Raw genomic sequence first — 19,640 nt, 5'->3', positions numbered from 1 at the left:
TTTGGCCTATGGTTGAGTCTTCCTCAAGCCTTATAAAAATGCACTCATAGGAAAGGTTTAGTCTTGACTCAAACTGCTGCATGGACATTTGCCAGGAATTCAACAGGTTTTTTTGTGCATTATGAATTTTTAGATATTTTTCATAAACAATATACAGGTAACCAGAAGGGGAAAAGGGTACATTGAGCATAGAGGTAGGTATAGAATAAACTAAGAGGAGATCCACTAAGAAAGGCGGTCAGCCACAAGAAGACAGTAATATGTCCTAGAAAGTAGTGACTAAAATGAGACTAGGCATTTCATTTGGCATATAAATTATGGATTTGCATTGTCCAACACAGGTGAACTAACAGAAACTATATACGTAACTCCATTGATTAGGGTATCAGAGTATGGGGGTGCTGAGAAGGAAGAATGAGAGGAGAGGAAGAGAAGAAAGAAAAAAGGGGGGGAGGGGGTGTCAGAGTGGAGCATGATTCTTCAGTTATCATGTAGGGAGTCTAAGGGTCGGCCCAGAAGTTCCCTGTATCTGGGTGACAGTGAGACCATGGTACAATAGTGCCATACCTTCCAAAATCAGTCTGTATGTTCAGGAGTGACATGGGGGGAGGTTCTCCATGCAGTGGATCTCATTCACTCTCCCAAGCAATGAATAAAATTGGGGTCTCTGAGGATCTCCATTTCGCAGGTATAGACATGAAAGGGAGTGTCTCATATACTGTACCCTGAGTCTGTGCATAATCTCTCCAAGATTGTCGATAAGTGGCCAAAAGTAGACAGAGAGGGCAGGGTGGACAGGTAGTGATGAAACTGCATCCATTCTCGTGGTGACCCATGGAAGGTCCATTGTTAGGTTCAACTCCTGGTCTTGTAACCACATTTGTTCTCTGTGAAAATGGGCAACCTGAAACTGAACCCAAAATTGGTTTTGGTCAAGCCTGGTATAAAATCAAGGATGCCAAGGATTGGCATGTAAGGGTGGGGCTGTGAACTAATATTCTGGGATTTCCTACCCTTTGCAAAAAACAGTCGGGTAGGGTACATCAATGGGTGCAATGACAGTACACTCCACCACTAAGCTGCGACCCAGAGAAGGCAAATGAGGGGAACCTGGTAAACCCCTGTTCCACCCAAACCCATCCCTTTTAGTCTCTGCAGAACCTAAGCAATCATATTCTAAGTGAAAATAAATGCAGATATAACCGTATAACGTAGAATCGTTAGAAACAAAAGAAATATTTTTTTAATGGAATCCAACATTTTATAGGACATTTTCCCATGAGCTACTGCTGCAACAGAAATGTAGCATCACATTACATGCTGACCATTCGAATGAAGCCTTCATAATAGTATTTGGTGTGAACTTCTTTTATGCAGCAGGTCTTCAAAATTGATGATAAATTTTACCACTATAAAATGTCATATCAATTTTCCTTCAGCACGCACTCTGGAGTTCTTCTACCAATAAAAAGATGAGTGTTATGGAGGCTCTAGACTTGCTGGATAATCTTGTGGATGAATCTGATCCTGATGTCGACTTCCCAAACTCCTTCCATGCTTACCAAACAGCAGAGGGCATCCGCCAAGCTCACCCAGACAAAGGTACGCAACAATACTACAAATTTACTGTAATATGTTAAGATATAGAATATACCTAGCATCAACAATGTATTTCAAATATTCACAGGTGGTATATGACACACCTAAAGGTTACAAAGTTTGTAGATATGTTACTCTGTTCATATACACACAGACTGATATTTTTTACTGCTTTCAACTTCGTTAGTAATGCAGATAATAAATAATAAATTATACATTTCCCTATATTGGAAATATTATGGCTATAATCTGACAGTTCTAGCTCCCACGTGACTGATTTTGGGTGCTCTATTCTTTACAAATGGCCTCATTGTAATGTAATCCCAAATGTGGAGACTGCAGGGCAGATCTATGAAACTGTCCAAACAAAAACCAAACAAAAAACAGCCCATAGCAACTAATCACTATGCAGCCTCCTTTTTTTCAGAAAAATTAAAGCTGCCTTTTGTTTGGTTGCTAAGGCAACTGAGACAGATTCGCTTTTAGACCGTTTTCTTAAATCTGCTCCAATGTGTGTAAAAGACCCTCACACAAACATTTGTTATTGCTCCAGTGTATCTAAAATGTAAAATAATGACATGAAAATTCTTAATTTTTTTATTTATTTATTTTTTAAACTTACAGTTTTATATACAGAACTCCTTGCATAGCTTTGTAAACCTTATCCGAGATCCATATGTGTACATCGCCCTGAAGTTACATTCTATAACTTACAGAAATCTTTTCATTTTTCTCCTTTGTGAAATGTCTTTACAGAACAAATAAGAATATTGCTTTGCATCTTTAATATATATATATTTTTTTTAATATTAACTTATGTCTGTTTACATGATTCCCTGTCTGTACAATAACATGTTATCTTTCTTTCAATCTTTCAGACTGGTTCCAGTTGGTTGGTTTGTTGCATGATATTGGAAAAATTCTAGCCCTAGAGAATGAGCCTCAGGTACATCATATAATCAGCAACATGCAGCACATTCTGAACATTCTGAACATTCACAACTCAATTGTCTTCAAAGTTTGTTTGTAGTGCATATATAATTGGCCATTTATAACATTGCCAGCCATAATATATACTATATTATAGTAGTACAACCCCCCTTCTAAAGAACTTGAGACACCCTGTAAAATGTAAAGAAATCAATAATGCAATGATTTGAAAATCTCATATAAATATATTATATCTACCAGTGGCGTAACTCGAAATGGCGGGACCCTCTGAATTCCTGTGCGCACTATTATGCCCTATAGTGGCCTCTGCACACAGTATTATACCCTATAGTGGCCTCTGCACACAGTATTATACCCTATAGAGGCCCCTGCACACAGTATTATACCCAATAGTGGCCCCTTCACCCAGTATTATGCCCCATTATGTACATTCATGAACAATTATTATACTCTGGGGTCTTACAAACTTAAAAAAAACACTGTTATTTACTTATCCCTTGCTCCACTGCACTCCCTGCTGATGGCAGCCATCTTCAATGACATCCAGGACGTCACGTGACCCAGGGGGCGTGCGTCACTCCGAATTAGGACGCAAGCCCCTGTCATCACATGTAGGCTAAATGCCTGCCCGGAGCCTGGAGAGGTAAGTAACACTGTTTTTTTTATGTTCCCTTACCTCTCCTGGGTCTCCGATCATTATACTCAGGGGCCTGAAAAGACCCTCGAGTATAATAATAGTATGTATGGGGCCTGCGGCGTCACTTACCGATCCCAGTCTCTGCCAGGATCGATAAGTAAATAGCGCCTGTTACCGACCTATTAAGGCTATTCCGACGTGTCAACTAGAAAAAAAAGTTTTTAATGGTAAAATCCCTTTAAAATTGTCTCCTTATTCATTCTCACACATAGAGCTCTATGGAGAAGGGAAGGGTATGGGCAGGCTAGTTAGTTGGTTTATTGCCTCATTCTGTGAACAAGTAGCTGCTTAACTATAACCTAGTGGTAAAGGAATGCAGAGTAGCAGTGTAGGAGCAACAATTATTTGAGTATCTTTTCGAATAGCATCTTCTTCCCCCTCCCCTTTTCATAGACTAATATGTAGAAAGTAGAGATGAGCGAACAGTGTTCTATCGAACTCATGTTCGATCGGATATTAGGCTGTTCGGCATGTTCGAATCGAATCGAACACCGCGTGGTAAAGTGCGCCATTACTCGATTCCCCTCCCACCTTCCCTGGCGCCTTTTTTGCTCCAATAACAGCGCAGGGTAGGTGGGACAGGAACTACGACACCGGTGACGTTGAGAAAAGTAGGCAAAACCCATTGGCTGCCGAAAACATGTGACCTCTAATTTAAAAGAACAGCGCCGCCCAGGTTCGCGTCATTCTGAGCTTGCAATTCACCGGGGACGGAGGTTTCCGTCCAGCTAGCTAGGGCTTAGATTCTGGGTAGGCAGGGACAGGCTAGGATAGGAAGGAGAAGACAACCACAACAGCTCTTGTAAGAGCTAAATTCCAGGGAGAAGCTTGTCAGTGTAACGTGGCACTGACGGGCTCAATCGCCGCAAGCCAGCTTTCCCAGGATCCTGAATGGAATACACTGTCAGTGTATTCCCGTATACCCGATATATACCCCCGATACCCGTTCCAACGGTGTGCCCCCCCCCACCTTCACCCCAGAAATACCCTGCAAGTCCCCTAGCAATAGAATTGGGGCTATATACACCCACTATTTTTGCTACTGCCATATAGTGCCATTGTCTGACTGGGAATTCAAAGAATATATTGGGGTTACGTGCACCCACAATTTTTACTACTGGTATACAGTGCCAGTTTCTGACTGGGAATTCAAAGAATATATTGGGGTTATAAATACCCTCATTTCTTGCTACTGGTATATAGTGCCATTGTCTGACTGGGAATTCAAAGAATATATTGGGGTTATAAATACCCTCATTTCTTGCTACTGCCATATAGTGCCAGTTTCTGACTGGTAATTCAAAGAATATATTGGGGTTACGTGCACCCACAATTTTTACTACTGGTATACAGTGCCATTGTCTGACTGGGAATTCAAAGAATATATTGGGGTTATAAATACCCTCATTTCTTGCTACTGCCATATAGTGCCAGTTTCTGACTGGGAATTCAAAGAATATATTGGGGTTACGTGCACCCACAATTTTTACTACTGGTATACAGTGCCATTGTCTGACTGGGAATTCAAAGAATATATTGGGGTTATAAATACCCTCATTTCTTGCTACTGGTATATAGTGCCATTGTCTGACTGGGAATTCAAAGAATATATTGGGGTTATAAATACCCTCATTTCTTGCTACTGCCATATAGTGCCAGTTTCTGACTGGGAATTCAAAATGCGCAAGGCTCCCGGAAAGGGACGTGGACGAGGCCGTGGGCGAGGTCGGGGGAATGGTTCTGGGGAGCAAGGTAGCAGTGAAGCCACAGGGCGTCCCGTGCCTACTCCTGTGGGGCAGCAAGCATTGCGCCACTCCACAGTGCCAGGGTTGCTTGCCACATTAACTAAACTGCAGGGTACAAACCTTAGTAGGCCCGAGAACCAGGAACAGGTCTTGCAATGGCTGTCAGAGAACGCTTACAGCACATTGTCCAGCAGCCAGTCAGACTCTGCCTCCTCTCCTCCTATTACCCAACAGTCTTGTCCTCCTTCCTCCCAAAATTCCCAAGCTTCACAGAACAATAACCCCAACTGTCCCTGCTCCCCAGAGCTGTTCTCCGCTCCTTTCATTGTCCCTCAACCTGCCTCTCCACGTCACGATTCCACGAACCTAACAGAGGAGCATCTGTGTCCAGATGCTCAAACACTAGAGTCTCCTCCATCTCCGTTCGATTTGGTGGTGGATGACCAGCAACCCACCCTCATCGACGATGATGTGACGCAGTTGCCGTCAGGGCATCCAGTTGACCGGCGCATTGTGCGGGAGGAGGAGATGAGACAGGAGTTGGAAGAGGAAGTGGTGGATGATGAGGACACTGACCCGACCTGGACAGGGGGGATGTCAAGCGGGGAAAGTAGTGTGGATGTTGAGGCAAGTGCAGCACCAAAAAGGGTAGCTAGAGGCAGAGGTCAGCAGCTTAGGCGAAGCCAGGCCACACCCGGAATCTCCCAAGATGTTCCAGTTCGTACCCAGCCCCGAAAAACTCCCACCTCGAGGGCACGTTTCTCGAAGGTGTGGAGTTTTTTCAAGGAATGCGCCGAGGACAGATATAGTGTTGTCTGCACAATTTGCCTCTCGAAATTGATTAGGGGCTCTGAGAAGAGCAACCTGTCCACCACTTCAATGCGCCGTCATTTGGAATCCAAGCACTGGAATCAGTGGCAGGCAGCAACGGCAGGACAAAGGCCGCCTGCCGTTCACGCCACTGCCACTGCCTCTGCCACTGCCTCTGCCTCTGCTACTGCCACTGCTGACTGTGCTGGCGATGCACTCCAGAGGACGAGCCAGGACACCACTTCATCTGCCTCCGCCACTTTGTTGACTTCTCCCTCATCCTCCCCTGTTCCTGTCTTATCTCCTTCTCCTGCACCATCAAAGGCACCATCAGGCGCTTCTTTACAACAACCCACCATCTCTCAGACATTGGAGCGGCGGCAGAAATACACTGCTAACCACCCACACGCGCAAGCCTTGAACGCCAACATCGCTAAACTGCTGGCCCAGGAGATGTTGGCGTTCCGGCTTGTTGAAACTCCCGCCTTCCTGGACCTGATGGCAACTGCGGCACCTCGCTATGCCGTCCCTAGCCGTCACTACTTCTCCCGGTGTGCCGTCCCCGCCTTGCACCAGCACGTGTCACTCAACATCAGGCGGGCCCTTAGTTCCGCGCTTTGCACAAAGGTCCACTTGACCACCGACGCGTGGACAAGTGCATGCGGACAGGGACGCTACATTTCACTGACGGCACACTGGGTGAATGTAGTTGAGACTGGGACTGCTTCCCAAACTGGCCCGGTGTACCTCGTCTCCCCGCCTAACATTCCTGGCAGGGACACGAGAAGAACACCCCCCTCCTCCTCCTCCTCTACCGCCTCCTCCTCCGCCACCGCCTCCTCCTCCACTGTTAGATTGACCCCAGCTACGAGTTGGAAACGTTGCAGCACTGGCGTTGGTAGACGTCAGCAGGCTGTGCTGAAGCTGATCAGCTTGGGGGACAGACAGCACACTGCCTCCGAGGTGAGGGATGCCCTCCTCGATGAGACGGCAATATGGTTTGAGCCGCTGCACCTGGGCCCAGGCATGGTCGTTTGTGATAACGGCCGGAACCTGGTAGCAGCTCTGGAGCTTGCCGGACTCCAACATGTTCCATGCCTGGCCCACGTCTTCAACCTAGTGGTGCAACGTTTCCTAAAGAGCTACCCCAATGTTCCAGAGCTACTGGTGAAAGTGCGGCGCATGTGCGCCCACTTTCGCAAGTCGACAGTAGCCGCTGCTAACTTAAAATCTCTCCAGCAACACCTGCATGTGCCACAACACCGGCTTTTGTGCGACGTCCCCACACGCTGGAACTCAACGTTTCAGATGTTGAATAGAGTGGTTGAGCAGCAGAGACCTTTGATGGAATACCAGCTACAAAACCCTAGGGTGCCACAAAGTCAGCTGCCTCAGTTTCTCATCCATGAGTGGCCATGGATGAGAGACCTTTGTGACATCCTACGGGTGTTTGAGGAGTCCACAAGGAGGGTGAGCTCTGAGGATGCGATGGTGAGCCTTACAATCCCGCTCTTGTGTGTTCTGAGAGAATCCCTGATTGACATCAGGGATAACTCAGATCACACAGAGGAGTCAGGGATAGCATCCGATCCGTCACAGCTGGAGAGTAGGTCCACACATCTGTCCACTTCATCGCGTTTAATGGAGGAGGAGGAGGAGGAGGAGGAGGAAGAAGAGTTGTCCGATGATGTGATGGTGATACAGGAGGCTTCCGGGCAACTTCGAATCGTCCCATTGTTGCAGCGCGGATGGGTAGACATGGAGGATGAGGAGGAAATGGAGATTGAACTTTCCGGTGGGGCCAGAGGAGTCATGCCAACTAACACTGTGGCAGACATGGCTGAGTTCATGTTGGGGTGCTTTACAACCGACAAGCGTATTGTCAAAATCATGGAGGACAACCAGTACTGGATCTTTGCTATCCTTGACCCCCGGTATAAAAACAACATCTCGTCTTTTATTCCGGTAGAGGGGAGGGCCAATCGCATCAATGCTTGCCACAGGCAATTGGTGCAGAATATGATGGAGATGTTTCCAGCATGTGACGTTGGCGGCAGGGAGGACAGTTCCTCCAGTAGGCGACCAAGTTCTCACCGGTCCACACAAACGAGGGGCACACTGTCTAAGGTCTGGGACACCTTGATGGCACCCCCTCGCCAAAGTGCCGCCACAGAGGGTCCTAGTGTCACCAGGCGTGAGAAGTATAGGCGCATGTTGCGGGAATACCTTTCCGACCACAGCCCTGTCCTCTCCGACCCCTCTGCGCCCTACACGTATTGGGTGTCGAAGTTGGACCTGTGGCTTGAACTTGCCCTATATGCCTTGGAGGTGCTGTCCTGTCCTGCCGCCAGCGTCCTATCTGAGAGGGTGTTCAGTGCAGCCGGTGGCATCATCACTGACAAGCGCACCCGTCTGTCAGCTGAGAGTGCCGACCGGCTCACTTTGATAAAAATGAACCACCACTGGATAGAGCCTTCATTTTTGTGCCCACCTGTGTAAAGCACCCCAACATGAAACTCCATGTCTGTACTCAACCTCTCCAATTCCTCCGCATCCTCATACTCATCCACCATAAGCGTTGCACAATTCTGCTAATACTAGGCTCCCTCCAACATGATTTCCCCCAACTCTGCTGGTTAGAGGCTCCCTCCACCCTGATTTCCACCAACTCTGCTGGTTAGAGGCTCCCTCCACCATGAATTGGTCCAAACTGGGCTGTTTAGAGGCTCCCTCCACCATGAATTGGTCCAAACTGGGGTTTTTAGAGGCTCCCTCCACCATGAATTGGTCCAAACTGGGCTGGTTAGAGGCTCCCTCCACCATGAATTGGTCCAAACTGGGTTTTTTAGAGGCTCCCTCCACCATGAATTGGTCCAAACTGGGGTTTTTAGAGGCTCCCTCCACCATGAATTGGTCCAAACTGGGTTTTTTAGAGGCTCCCTCCACCATGAATTGGTCCAAACTGGGTTTTTTAGAGGCTCCCTCCACCATGAATTGGTCCAAACTGGGTTTTTTAGAGGCTCCCTCCACCATGAATTGGTCCAAACTGGGGTTTTTAGAGGCTCCCTCCACCATGAATTGGTCCAAACTAGGGTTTTTAGAGGCTCCCTCCACCATGAATTGATCCAAACTGGGGTTTTTAGAGGCTCCCTCCACCATGAATTTGCCCAAACTGGGCTGTTTAGAGGCTCCCTCCACCGTGAATTGGTCCAAATTGGGGTTTTTAGAGGCTCCCTCCACCATGAATTTGCCCAAACTGGGCTGGTTAGAGGCTCCCTCCACCATGAATTGGTCCAAACTGGGCTGGTTAGAGGCTCCCTCCACCATGAATTGGTCCAAATTGGGGTTTTTAGAGGCTCCCTCCACCATGAATTGGTCCAAACTGGGGTGTTTAGAGGCTCCCTCCACCATGAATTGGTCCAAACTGGGGTTTTTAGAGGCTCCCTCCACCATGAATTGGTCCAAACTGGGCTGGTTAGAGGCTCCCTCCACCATGAATTGGTCCAAACTGGGTTTTTTAGAGGCTCCCTCCACCATGAATTGGTCCAAACTGGGGTTTTTAGAGGCTCCCTCCACCATGAATTGGTCCAAACTGGGGTTTTTAGAGGCTCCCTCCACCATGAATTGGTCCAAACTGGGTTTTTTAGAGGCTCCCTCCACCATGAATTTGCCCAAACTCTGCTGGTTAGAGGCTCAATCCACCCTGATTTTCAAAACAAATGTTGGTGCCAACCTCAACTTACTACAAGGGCCAAATTCACTGCTGGTGACAAGCTCTCCTCACTGCAAGTGCCAAATACACATGTTTCAAGGTGTTTTCCTACTGTCAGAGAGGTGGTATTGAGTGTGTAAAGTGTGTAGTTGTTAGGCTGTGATGTTGGGGTAATAGAGGGTCTTTGGTGTGTTAGATGCCCCCAGACATGCTTCCCCTGCTGTCCCAGTGTCATTCCAGAGGTGTTGGCATCATTTCCTGGGGTGTCATAGTGGACTTGGTGACCCTCCAGACACGGATTTGGGTTTCCCCCTTAACGAGTATCTGTTCCCCATAGACTATAATGGGGTTCGAAACCCGTTCGAACACACGAACAGTGAGCGGCTGTTCGATTCGAATTTCGAACCTCGAACATTTTAGTGTTCGCTCATCTCTAGTAGAAAGTAACTCATTCTAAAAAGTGGAGAACATATTTCTTTAATAATATATATTACGAAGTGTATTATATTCTCTGTACAATTCATTTTTGTTTATAACTGGAGGTTCACTTTAATAAATGGGCTATTTATAGTTGAAGTTATCTTGATATGGATATGTGCTCCTTTTACATATATAGATAGTGACAGTATCTGATTTTGATTCAGGTTATAAAATTGATAATTCTCTTTACAGTGGGCTGTTGTTGGTGACACTTTTCCAGTTGGTTGCAAGTTCCAAAAATCTATTGTATTTAGTGACACCACATTTGAAAACAATCCAGATGCAAAGCACCCAATATACAGGCGAGAAATTCTTACTTTAGTATTTGCATTACACATGTTTTTTATTTCTATAAATATAACACTTTTTATTTTCTAGCCAACACTGTAAAATCCAATATTTCAGCATCAGGGAGCAACACGGTGGCTCAGTGGTTAGCACTGCAGCCTTGCACCGCTGGAGTCCTGGATCTGAATCCTGCCAGAGACATCTGCAAGGAAGTTTATATGTTCTTCCCGTGTTTGTGTGGATTTCCTCCCATATTCCAAAGACATACTCATAGAGAAAATAATGTACATTGTGAGCCCTATATGGGGCTCACAATCTATATAAAAAAAATACAGTATTTCATCAAAGTAGCAGATAGATTGTTCTTCTTTGTATAACGTACTGTAGCAAATAATGGAAACCACACACCTCATATCCAATATTTTTTTCTGTTTAGCACGGAATATGGCATCTATGAGCCCAACTGCGGTCTTGAAAATGTCCTCATGTCCTGGGGTCATGATGGTAATGTAACCCAACTTTTCTGGTGTCTTTTAATTGTAAAGCTATGCTGTTTTGGTTTCGAAGGTATTTATTGAATTAAAGCATAGATCAAGAACCGCACATAAGTAAATAAAATCATGTCAAATATAAGGTAAAGAAGAGATTGGGACATAAATGAATAAACTTCACACACGGTCCCGGTACCGTAGGGCTTTACAGTCAGAAGGACGTTTCTGACACTTAGCCAGGGACGCCCTTCTGCCCAGCAGCGCCTATCGTGCTGTACTGTGGAGCGGGGAGGAACTCCCCCCCCCCCCCCCCCCCCCCTCCCTCTCCTGATAATACTCGTCTATGGATGAGCACTGTGAGCAGAGGGAGGGGGCGTTCCTCCCCGCTCCACAGCACAGCGCGATAGGCGCCACGGGGCAGAAGGGCGTCCCTGGCTAAGTGTCAGAAACGCCCTTCTGACTGTAAAGCCCTACGGTCCCGGGACCGATAGCGCTTTACACCGGGCACAGATCGGGAAAGCCGATAGTGAACTGAATTCAGCGCACTGTCAGCTTTCCAGCAGTATATAAAACTGCATGTGCCCGATCTGATGAAAGGTCCTCTTTAAATGATGGAAACTGTACAAACATTAGAAATTAAGAGAACATATATAGCATAAAAATAAAATACAAAACATATATAAGATGCAAAACAAACAAGGAAAATAAACAAGACATTGGGAAATTAAATGAATGAAGAAAATAAGAGAGTAATAAATGAGGCAAGCGCTGCGTCCAATGGTATAGAAAACACCTTATAAGGGGCAAATGCAAAGCCTGGACTTCCTGATGTGGGAGTTCTAACTGTGGTCAGTACGACAGGCCAGGACTGTGTGACCTATCAAGCCAGGGGGACCATACCTCTTCAAAATGTGCTTGTGTATCAGTTATGGTGGCATTAATCTTTTGGAATACTGAAATGGTTGGTGGCCTCCATTTATATACTACATAAATTCTAGCGGACATCAGGATATACAGGAGCAATTTGTAATAAGCATATAAGGCCCTGCAAGAAAACATGAGCCATTAGAGGTACCAGTTGGCCAACACCTACTAAATCATTAGATTAACTGACAGTCAAAATGCAATGTGGTTTAAACAGGACCATATAAATCCTATGCAATATTGTCAAAGAAGATTCCATAAGTGTGACTTGCCAGCTACCTTTGGAAATAAATGTACAACACTCCTACCATTGACTTAATGTCATTGCGGTCCCCAGGTCAGTCTTCCAGGTTTCCATAAAGTCCATATTAACAGCACATAGTGAGGCATTTAACTTGCTATAGATAAAAGACAGTAAACCTCTATCTGTATCCCTGTAGATACATAGTCTCCCAGAAATTAGTAGTGTGAATAATAGTTGTGTACTATGGGAAGAATATGCAAATCCGCCTTCCATGATGTAATTAGTAAGACAGTTGCTGCCTCATTGTTGCAAACCAATAGAGGGCGCTCACTGGAATGTGCAAGCCTGTCTTAAGACAGGATTCCAGTGAAATAACCCAATAATGGCTGCTCCCTTTAGCTTCATGCCCGACCTTCCAAGAGGCCTTTGTTTAGCAATGACGCTGGGATTATTACCAGGTTATAGTCTCTCAATCGAGGACAGCTGTTTCGATCTGGTTGGATCTCATCAGCCCGATGCAGAGAGGACTATAACCTGGTAGAGGTGAGAGGCTTAGACAGGGTTCGGGGGATATTGTCACTCCTTAGGGAGAGACCACCATATAGGTGTGTGGAGATTTGTTAAGCCTTTAGCACTCCACTTTGCAAGGAACTATGGGAAGAATATGCAAATCCGCCTTCCATGATGTAATTAGGAAGACAGTTGCTGCCTCATTGTTGCAAACCAATAGAGGGCGCTCACTGGAATGTGCAAGCCTGTCTTAAGACAGGATTCCAGTGAAATAACCCAATAATGGCTGCTCCCTTTAGCTTCATGCCCGACCTTCCAAGAGGCCTTTGTTTAGCAATGACGCTGGGATTATTACCAGGTTATAGTCTCTCAATCGAGGACAGCTGTTTCGATCTGGTTGGATCTCATCAGCCCGATGTAGAGAGGACTATAACCTGGTAGAGGTGAGAGGCTTAGACAGGGTTCGGGGGATATTGTCACTCCTTAGGGAGAGACCACTATATAGGTGTGTGGAGATTTGTTAAGCCTTTAGCACTCCACTTTGCAAGGAACTATAGTTGTGTAGTGAGAGTTTGTTCTTGCAGAAAATGAAATATCTAAAGAGTTCTGAAGGCCTGGCATGGGTGAGTGGCATGAGTATGAGTGAAATACTCTTTAGTGACCACATGTTTGCCAAGAAGGAAATCATTAAGAAGACTGAACCAAGCATATCTCAACCATGCAAAGTTCTCTGGAGAAAGTCCAGGAGGGAAAAGATTATTGCGAAAAAGTAGGAGGAAGGGTGGAACAGGATGATACTGAAATCTTGTTTTCTGCCACTACTGCAGAATATATCTTGTGAACGGTGGAAGTGGTTGTGTGGACGATTGAGGGGACCAGAGTAATGCCTGAAGTGAAACTGTTGTCCCCAGTGCTGATTCTAATGCCAACCACTGTGCACAATCTATAGTTTTATGTATGGAACAAATTAGCAATAGTGTAGCCCAGGGCCACTTTAACCTTAGGGCCACGGTACACAGCCACCCTATGTTCGCACAGTAAGTGCCGAACCGCAGACGTCATTACAGCCAGAGCCTACAGGTCTATCAGAACACGGTTATGTAAGTATTCTTTGTTTTGTTTTTATTTTATTGTGAGTGGTGGTTGAGGGAAAAGGGGGCCTTATGAAGGGGCTAGTTATGAGGAAATTGAATTATGGGATGGCCCACTTTAAAAAATTTGTACAGTAATATATTAAAACAGCCCTGGTCTGGCCATAATATAACACTGATAAAGATTGGGAGTGGACAGGCCTCCTAATCATTTATGGAAGGCGTCTCTGTATTCGAGACCTTCTATATGCCCAGATAGAGCCTCCCTCAGAGGCTCAGATAGAGGTTTTCCCTCTGAAAACCTGCAAGAGAGGAGGATGTTATCAGGGTTGGCAAAGTGCAAAACTAATAAAGAATACTTGGCAGAGTAACCATTTTACCGGTATTAATCCTATAAAAGGAAAGGATGGGATAGTTCCATGATGTTAGATCTTTAAATATTTCAGCTTGCTTCGGGATGAGGGTGGCATAGTTCCATTTAAAATAGCTATCTAGAAAATTACAGAGATTGATTCCCAAGTAGGGGATATATACAAATCGCAGAGATTGATTCCCATTTATGGAAGCCATAATTGTTGCAATGTATACATTGGATCAAAATATAAGATTACATAGTGTACGAGCATTGTCTGAGGCTTGATGGTCAGGAATGAATCCAAACTGGTCAGAGTGGACTAAAGATGGCAGAAAGCGAATCAGGCAGGAGGGAAAATATAACTGTACATCTGCTGGAGATTAGGTATATTTTTATATTTCATATAAAAAGACAGATTATGGTATATGCTTTGTTGTTTTTTATGTGGATTTGCAGCAATGGATACTAGGGGCAGATGTGAACATAGCATAGTGTAGAAATATGCAGTGCTTATGGTGCATATAAAACTGATGGCAGTACATGACATATATCAATATATGTAGAAACAAAATCTATTTTTTGCATGGTGTATTATCAAAATTTCTGATAAATTTTCCCACAATATAAACATGTCTAGTGTTATTCATTATTAGTACCCTAATTTTAGTTATAATTTCATCTGTAAGCAAATGGTTACCTAGCTGCTTCTTCTACTCATTTTGATCTGATCTACTTTTTTGTAGAATACCTGTACAAGGTGCTGAAGTTTAACCGGTGTTCAATACCAGAAGAGGTAAGTCTTCTTTACACTTGTTTTGACTGGTATCAACTATATAACAGCCTGAGTATGTCATCAGGAAAATTTGTATCAAACTAATGATAGTACTTTGTAGGGCAGCTTCTACAGTTTCCAATGATGCCTTTCTTATTCTGCATTTCAGCTCTTTTTTCATGAAAACCATTTTCTTATTATCAAATTAGCTGAAAAGGGCTTTAGTGATGTTTTTTTCCTTCTGGGGCTTCACTGTCTACTCTAGAAAACTTCCCCTAAATGATGCCCCCTATTGCTTGAGTGACATCTTACATTTTGTCACACTTTGTAATTGGGGCAGTTATCACGAAATGCTTTTCAGCTAAGGGCTCGTTCACATCTGCGCCCAGGTGTCCGTTCTGCAGGTTTCCGTTTCCTGCATAAAACAGAGCAGGAGACGGAAACCTGCAGGAGTCTTTCTCACCCATTCATTTGAATGGGTGAGAAAGATGTCCAGCCGTGAGCGGTGGTGAGCGTTTTGCGCTCTCCGCCGTGAAGCCGGGTTTTTTAATCCGGACACAGTCGGACATGCAGTACTCTGTGTCTGGATTAAAAAATCCGGTTTCGCGGCGGAGAGCATAAAATGCTCACCGCCGGACCTGGTCTGTGCTTTCCGTCTTCTTGCATGCAGAAGACGGAAAGCACAGAATGGAGACCAGAACGCAGGTGTGAACCTAGCGTAAAGTGCATAAGAATAAACCACCTGATATTTCTGTAAATGGAGCTGGAATATAGTATGAGAAAGGTGTGGAAAGTGTATAAGAAACCATACAAGGTACTGTCATTAGTGTGATACTGGAATTCGCTGTAGAGAGGGGGAAGTGGGCCCTGGCAAAAGATAGCACCAGGGCTCATAAAGCCTTAGATATGCCACTGTGGGAGATGTTTTCTTTCAAAAGAGATTTCCTGGTTTGTCTTATAGCTCAGGTTATTTAAGAAGGTTTCTTTGAAAATCTAGCATTGACTCACAGCAAGCCAACATACAAAAGGTGGCACTAGAGGCAGTTTTTCTTTTTCTTACTAGGGAATCTAATTTGTATACAATGGCGGAACTAAAGTCTTGTCCACAGTGGGTGACCACACAATCTAATATGCTTCACAGTGGCCCCCACACAGTAGAATATGCTCCCCACAGTGCCCCCCCACAGTATATTGTGCTCCTCACAGTGGCCCCACACAGAAAAAAATTCTCCCAAGAGCCCCCTAAAGCCTGCTTTAGGTGAACCCCCCTCCACCTTGGTGCTATTATTATATTCTGGGGTTTCCTCAGACCCCACAGTATAATAAGTAGATGCCCAGTGGAAGAGATTAAGAATAACGAACACTTATACTCATTCTTTCTGTCCATCTCTCTTCAGCATCTTCTACGGTCCTCTTCTGCCTGTGACTGAGGTGATGTACCTCAGATGTCACTGCTGGGACCTGTGATTGGGCCTCAGCAATCACGTGGGGAGTGCTCACATCTTTACACAAGCATGCTCCATGTGACCCCTGTGGCCCAATCACAGACCCCAGCAGTGATGGCTGTGGTGTGTCAGAAGCCCAGGAGATGTGAGTATAAGTATTTGTTATTTTTAGTCAACTCCCCTGGGCTGGCATCTATTGGAAAGGCGGGCCCATTTCCAAAAACAATAAGTATAGTAAACAGGCTTTCCCTGACTGCTGTCATCAGGGTCTGGGCCTCGGCCAAATCCAGCTGTCCGTGGGTCCCATATACCTTTTCCCAGAATTCCCTGTTGAGCATATACATCTTATAATTTCACTGCACTAATGCACCAGTCTCTTCACAGAACACATTATTATTATTATTATATTATTAATTATTATTATAATATATGTAACACTACCTGCCCATGTGAATATATATTCATTAAAATACAGGTTACACACAAGGTTCTCTTTAAGCACTTTTGTTCTGCTCCAGCTCCATAAATGGTTATTTGATACACTTCTTCTATTTCAGGGTATGTACATGATCAGATTCCATTCGTTTTACCCTTGGCACACAGGCGGTGACTACAGACACCTTTGCAATGAGAAAGATCTTAAAATGCTACCCTGGGTTCAAGAATTTAAGTAAGTTTCTTTTTCAAGTTTTTTTTTTTTAAAGTTATATAATCATTATGGGCTTAAAGTGCAGACTCGCAGCTTTAATTTGAGGGAATTCACATTCAATTTGGAAGAAGGGTTTAGGAATTAAAACTGTAATATGTATCTGCCTCTTTTTCAAGGGACCAAAAGTAATTGGACAGTTATCACAAATGCTATTTAATGGGCTGCATTGACTATTCCCTAGTTAATCCATCAATTAAGCAGGTAAAAGGTCTAGTGTTTATCCCAGGTGTTATGTAGGTTAGGTGTTTGTACTTGGAAGCTGTTGCTGTGAACCCAGAAAATACGTTCAAAGGATCTCTCAATAGAAGTGAAACATCATTGGGCTGAAATAGAAGAAATCCATCAGAAAGGGTGAGTTCACACTACATAAACGGCAACTTATTCTGAACGTAAAACACTTTCAGAATCAGCGGCGTATAAAGCAGTTCCCATTCATTTCTATGGGAGCGGGGATACGAGCGCTCCCCATAGAAATGAATGGGCTGCTTTTTTCACTGCGAGCACTCCCATTGAAGTGAATGGAAAGTGCCCGCGTGTACGGCTACCTCTGCTCATGCCGAGCCGTACACGCGAGCACTTCCCATTCACTTCAATGGGAGTGCTCGGAATGAAAGAAGCAGCCCATTCATTTCTATGGGGAGCGCTCGTATGCCGGCTCCCATAGAAATGAATGGGAACTGCTTTATACGCCGCTGATTCTGAACGTGTTTTATGTTCAGAATAAGCTGGCGTATACTCAGTGTGAACTCACCCAAATAGCGGAAAAGTCAGGCTAAATCAATGGTTTGCTTTTTTTTTTTTTTTTTTTTTTTAAACCAAAATGCTGCACAGTGTGGAGCTCAGGAAACCATAAAGACCTGGCCAACCATGGTAGACAACAGTGGTGGATGACCACAGAAATCTTTCTATGGTAAAGAAAACCCCCTCCATAATATCCACCCGATTGAAGAATAATCTTCAGGAAGTAGGTGTATCAGTATGTAAGACTTTATAAGAGTAAATAAAAAGGGTAAAAAGCATTAACCCCTTCCCGACATCCACCATAGTATTGCGGTGGATGCTGGGTCTTTAAAGATGGTGCCCGATCTGCTTCTGGATCTCAGTTGTATTCTACAGTGGAGACCTAGCGCTGATATCCACGATCAAAATCCACTCTGATCATGAGCATTGCAGGCTAAGACTCCCCCCCCCCCCCCCCCCCAATAAAAAAGTGGCCTCCATGCAGCAAGGTTGCAAAAGATGGCCTGTTCCTCCAACTGAAGACTCCCAGGATTGTCATAGGCATAGTACTTTTGTATTACAGTCTACGGGATTTGCAATCAAATGATTGTGGATTTAACCCCACCCCCAGGGTGGCTAATAAAATAGTAAAAAAATTTAAACAAAAGAAATATTAACTACTCCTCCACCCCCCAAAAATCAAAGTTCAAATCATCCCCCTTTTCTCTAGAATACATATAAAAATAAAAGATTACTGCTAAACACATAAAAAATTAGTCATCCTTGTATTTAATAACAGTCTATAAACTTCTAAAAACATTTTTTTCCATAAGGTGAACGCTGCAGCTAAAAAAAATCATGCATGTCAAACTGCTCTTTTTTCGCTGATTTGCCTCTGATAAAAATTTGAATAAAACGAGATGAAAGAAATTGACATTTCCCCAAATTGATAGAAATAAAAAGTACATCGGGCCCCACAAAAAAAAATGCCCTGTACATGGAAATATAAAAAAGTTATGGTGGTCAGAATATGGCGACTTTTAGAAAAAAAACTTTTTTTTTGCAAGGTTTTAGATTTTTAAGGGGTTAAAATGTAAATGAAACTATATAAATTTGGTGTATTCCTGGAATCATACCGAAACATAGAATACAGGTGATGTCATTTTGGCTGCAAAGTGAATGTCACAACAGTGACGCCAATAAGAAAGTCGCACAAATGTACTTTTTCCAAATCCACCCCATTCTGAATTTATTTCTATCTTCCCAGCACATTGTACAGAATAACAAATGGTACCATCATGAAGAACATGGTGCTTTGCAAATCGCAGCATGTCAATTATATCTACGGAAACGCCGGCGGCTTTCCCGTAGATATAATGTTAAGAGAAAGTCCGCAGAGGAAAACTCTGAACTTTTTTTAAAAGCGCTGCGATTACGGCCCGTGGGGCCTTAGCCTACATCCTCTTTATCAGTGATTGTACTAGTGGTTGGAGACTTATCAATCAGATCATATTGGCTATACTAGCAATATACTCTAACATATTATGGGAATATTCCCTTAAAGTGACATATTATGGATCTTTTAATGCCATATTGCTCTAACATAATTTCAATACATAATGTGTTTTTCTATAGCAAGTTTGATCTCTATACAAAAACTGAAGACTTGCCAGATGTGGAGAACCTCCGGCCATATTACCAGAGTTTAATAGACAAGTATTGCCCTAGGATCCTATGTTGGTGATAATTTTTGACTAAGTGACCCGAAGACATCTTTTGCTGTCTACTAATCCTATAATCTTATATCATAATTTATGTCTCTGCTACATGTCTATTTTACTCATATGAAAGTTCATGAATACAGTTAATATTTGATACAATTATTTGACTTCTGGAAAAGACCATATTGTACAGAACTATCTTTTCTTTGAGAAATAAAGCTTAAGCACAACACTTTATTGTACTGCTTTTTTTCCCAGCAAGAACTAATTTGCATCCTTTTTTTCTGAAAAAATATCTTATGTAACTGCTGCTCCCTAGAGGATAGAAGTCATAATGTTCAGGCAGCATATTTAGGAAGCAATACACATTGCTCCC

General features: G+C 43.9%; 1 protein-coding gene across 1 annotated transcript in view; it reads left to right on the top strand.

Moving 5' to 3' along the window:
- MIOX (myo-inositol oxygenase) overlaps positions 1-19,287 on the top strand; it is a 37,118-nt gene extending 17,831 nt beyond the window's left edge. Inside the window, exons 4-10 of the mRNA XM_075273863.1 lie at positions 1,440-1,602; positions 2,478-2,545; positions 10,187-10,296; positions 10,719-10,786; positions 14,641-14,690; positions 16,672-16,784; positions 19,179-19,287. Coding sequence (XP_075129964.1) covers positions 1,440-1,602; positions 2,478-2,545; positions 10,187-10,296; positions 10,719-10,786; positions 14,641-14,690; positions 16,672-16,784; positions 19,179-19,287 — 681 coding nt within the window. The remainder of the gene's footprint in view (positions 1-1,439; positions 1,603-2,477; positions 2,546-10,186; positions 10,297-10,718; positions 10,787-14,640; positions 14,691-16,671; positions 16,785-19,178) is intronic.
- Positions 19,288-19,640: the final 353 nt, after the last annotated feature.

This window comes from Leptodactylus fuscus, chromosome 5 (genome assembly GCF_031893055.1).
Source record: "Leptodactylus fuscus isolate aLepFus1 chromosome 5, aLepFus1.hap2, whole genome shotgun sequence".
NCBI classification, from domain to species: domain Eukaryota; kingdom Metazoa; phylum Chordata; class Amphibia; order Anura; family Leptodactylidae; genus Leptodactylus; species Leptodactylus fuscus.
This window is presented reverse-complemented; position numbering and strand designations above follow the sequence as displayed.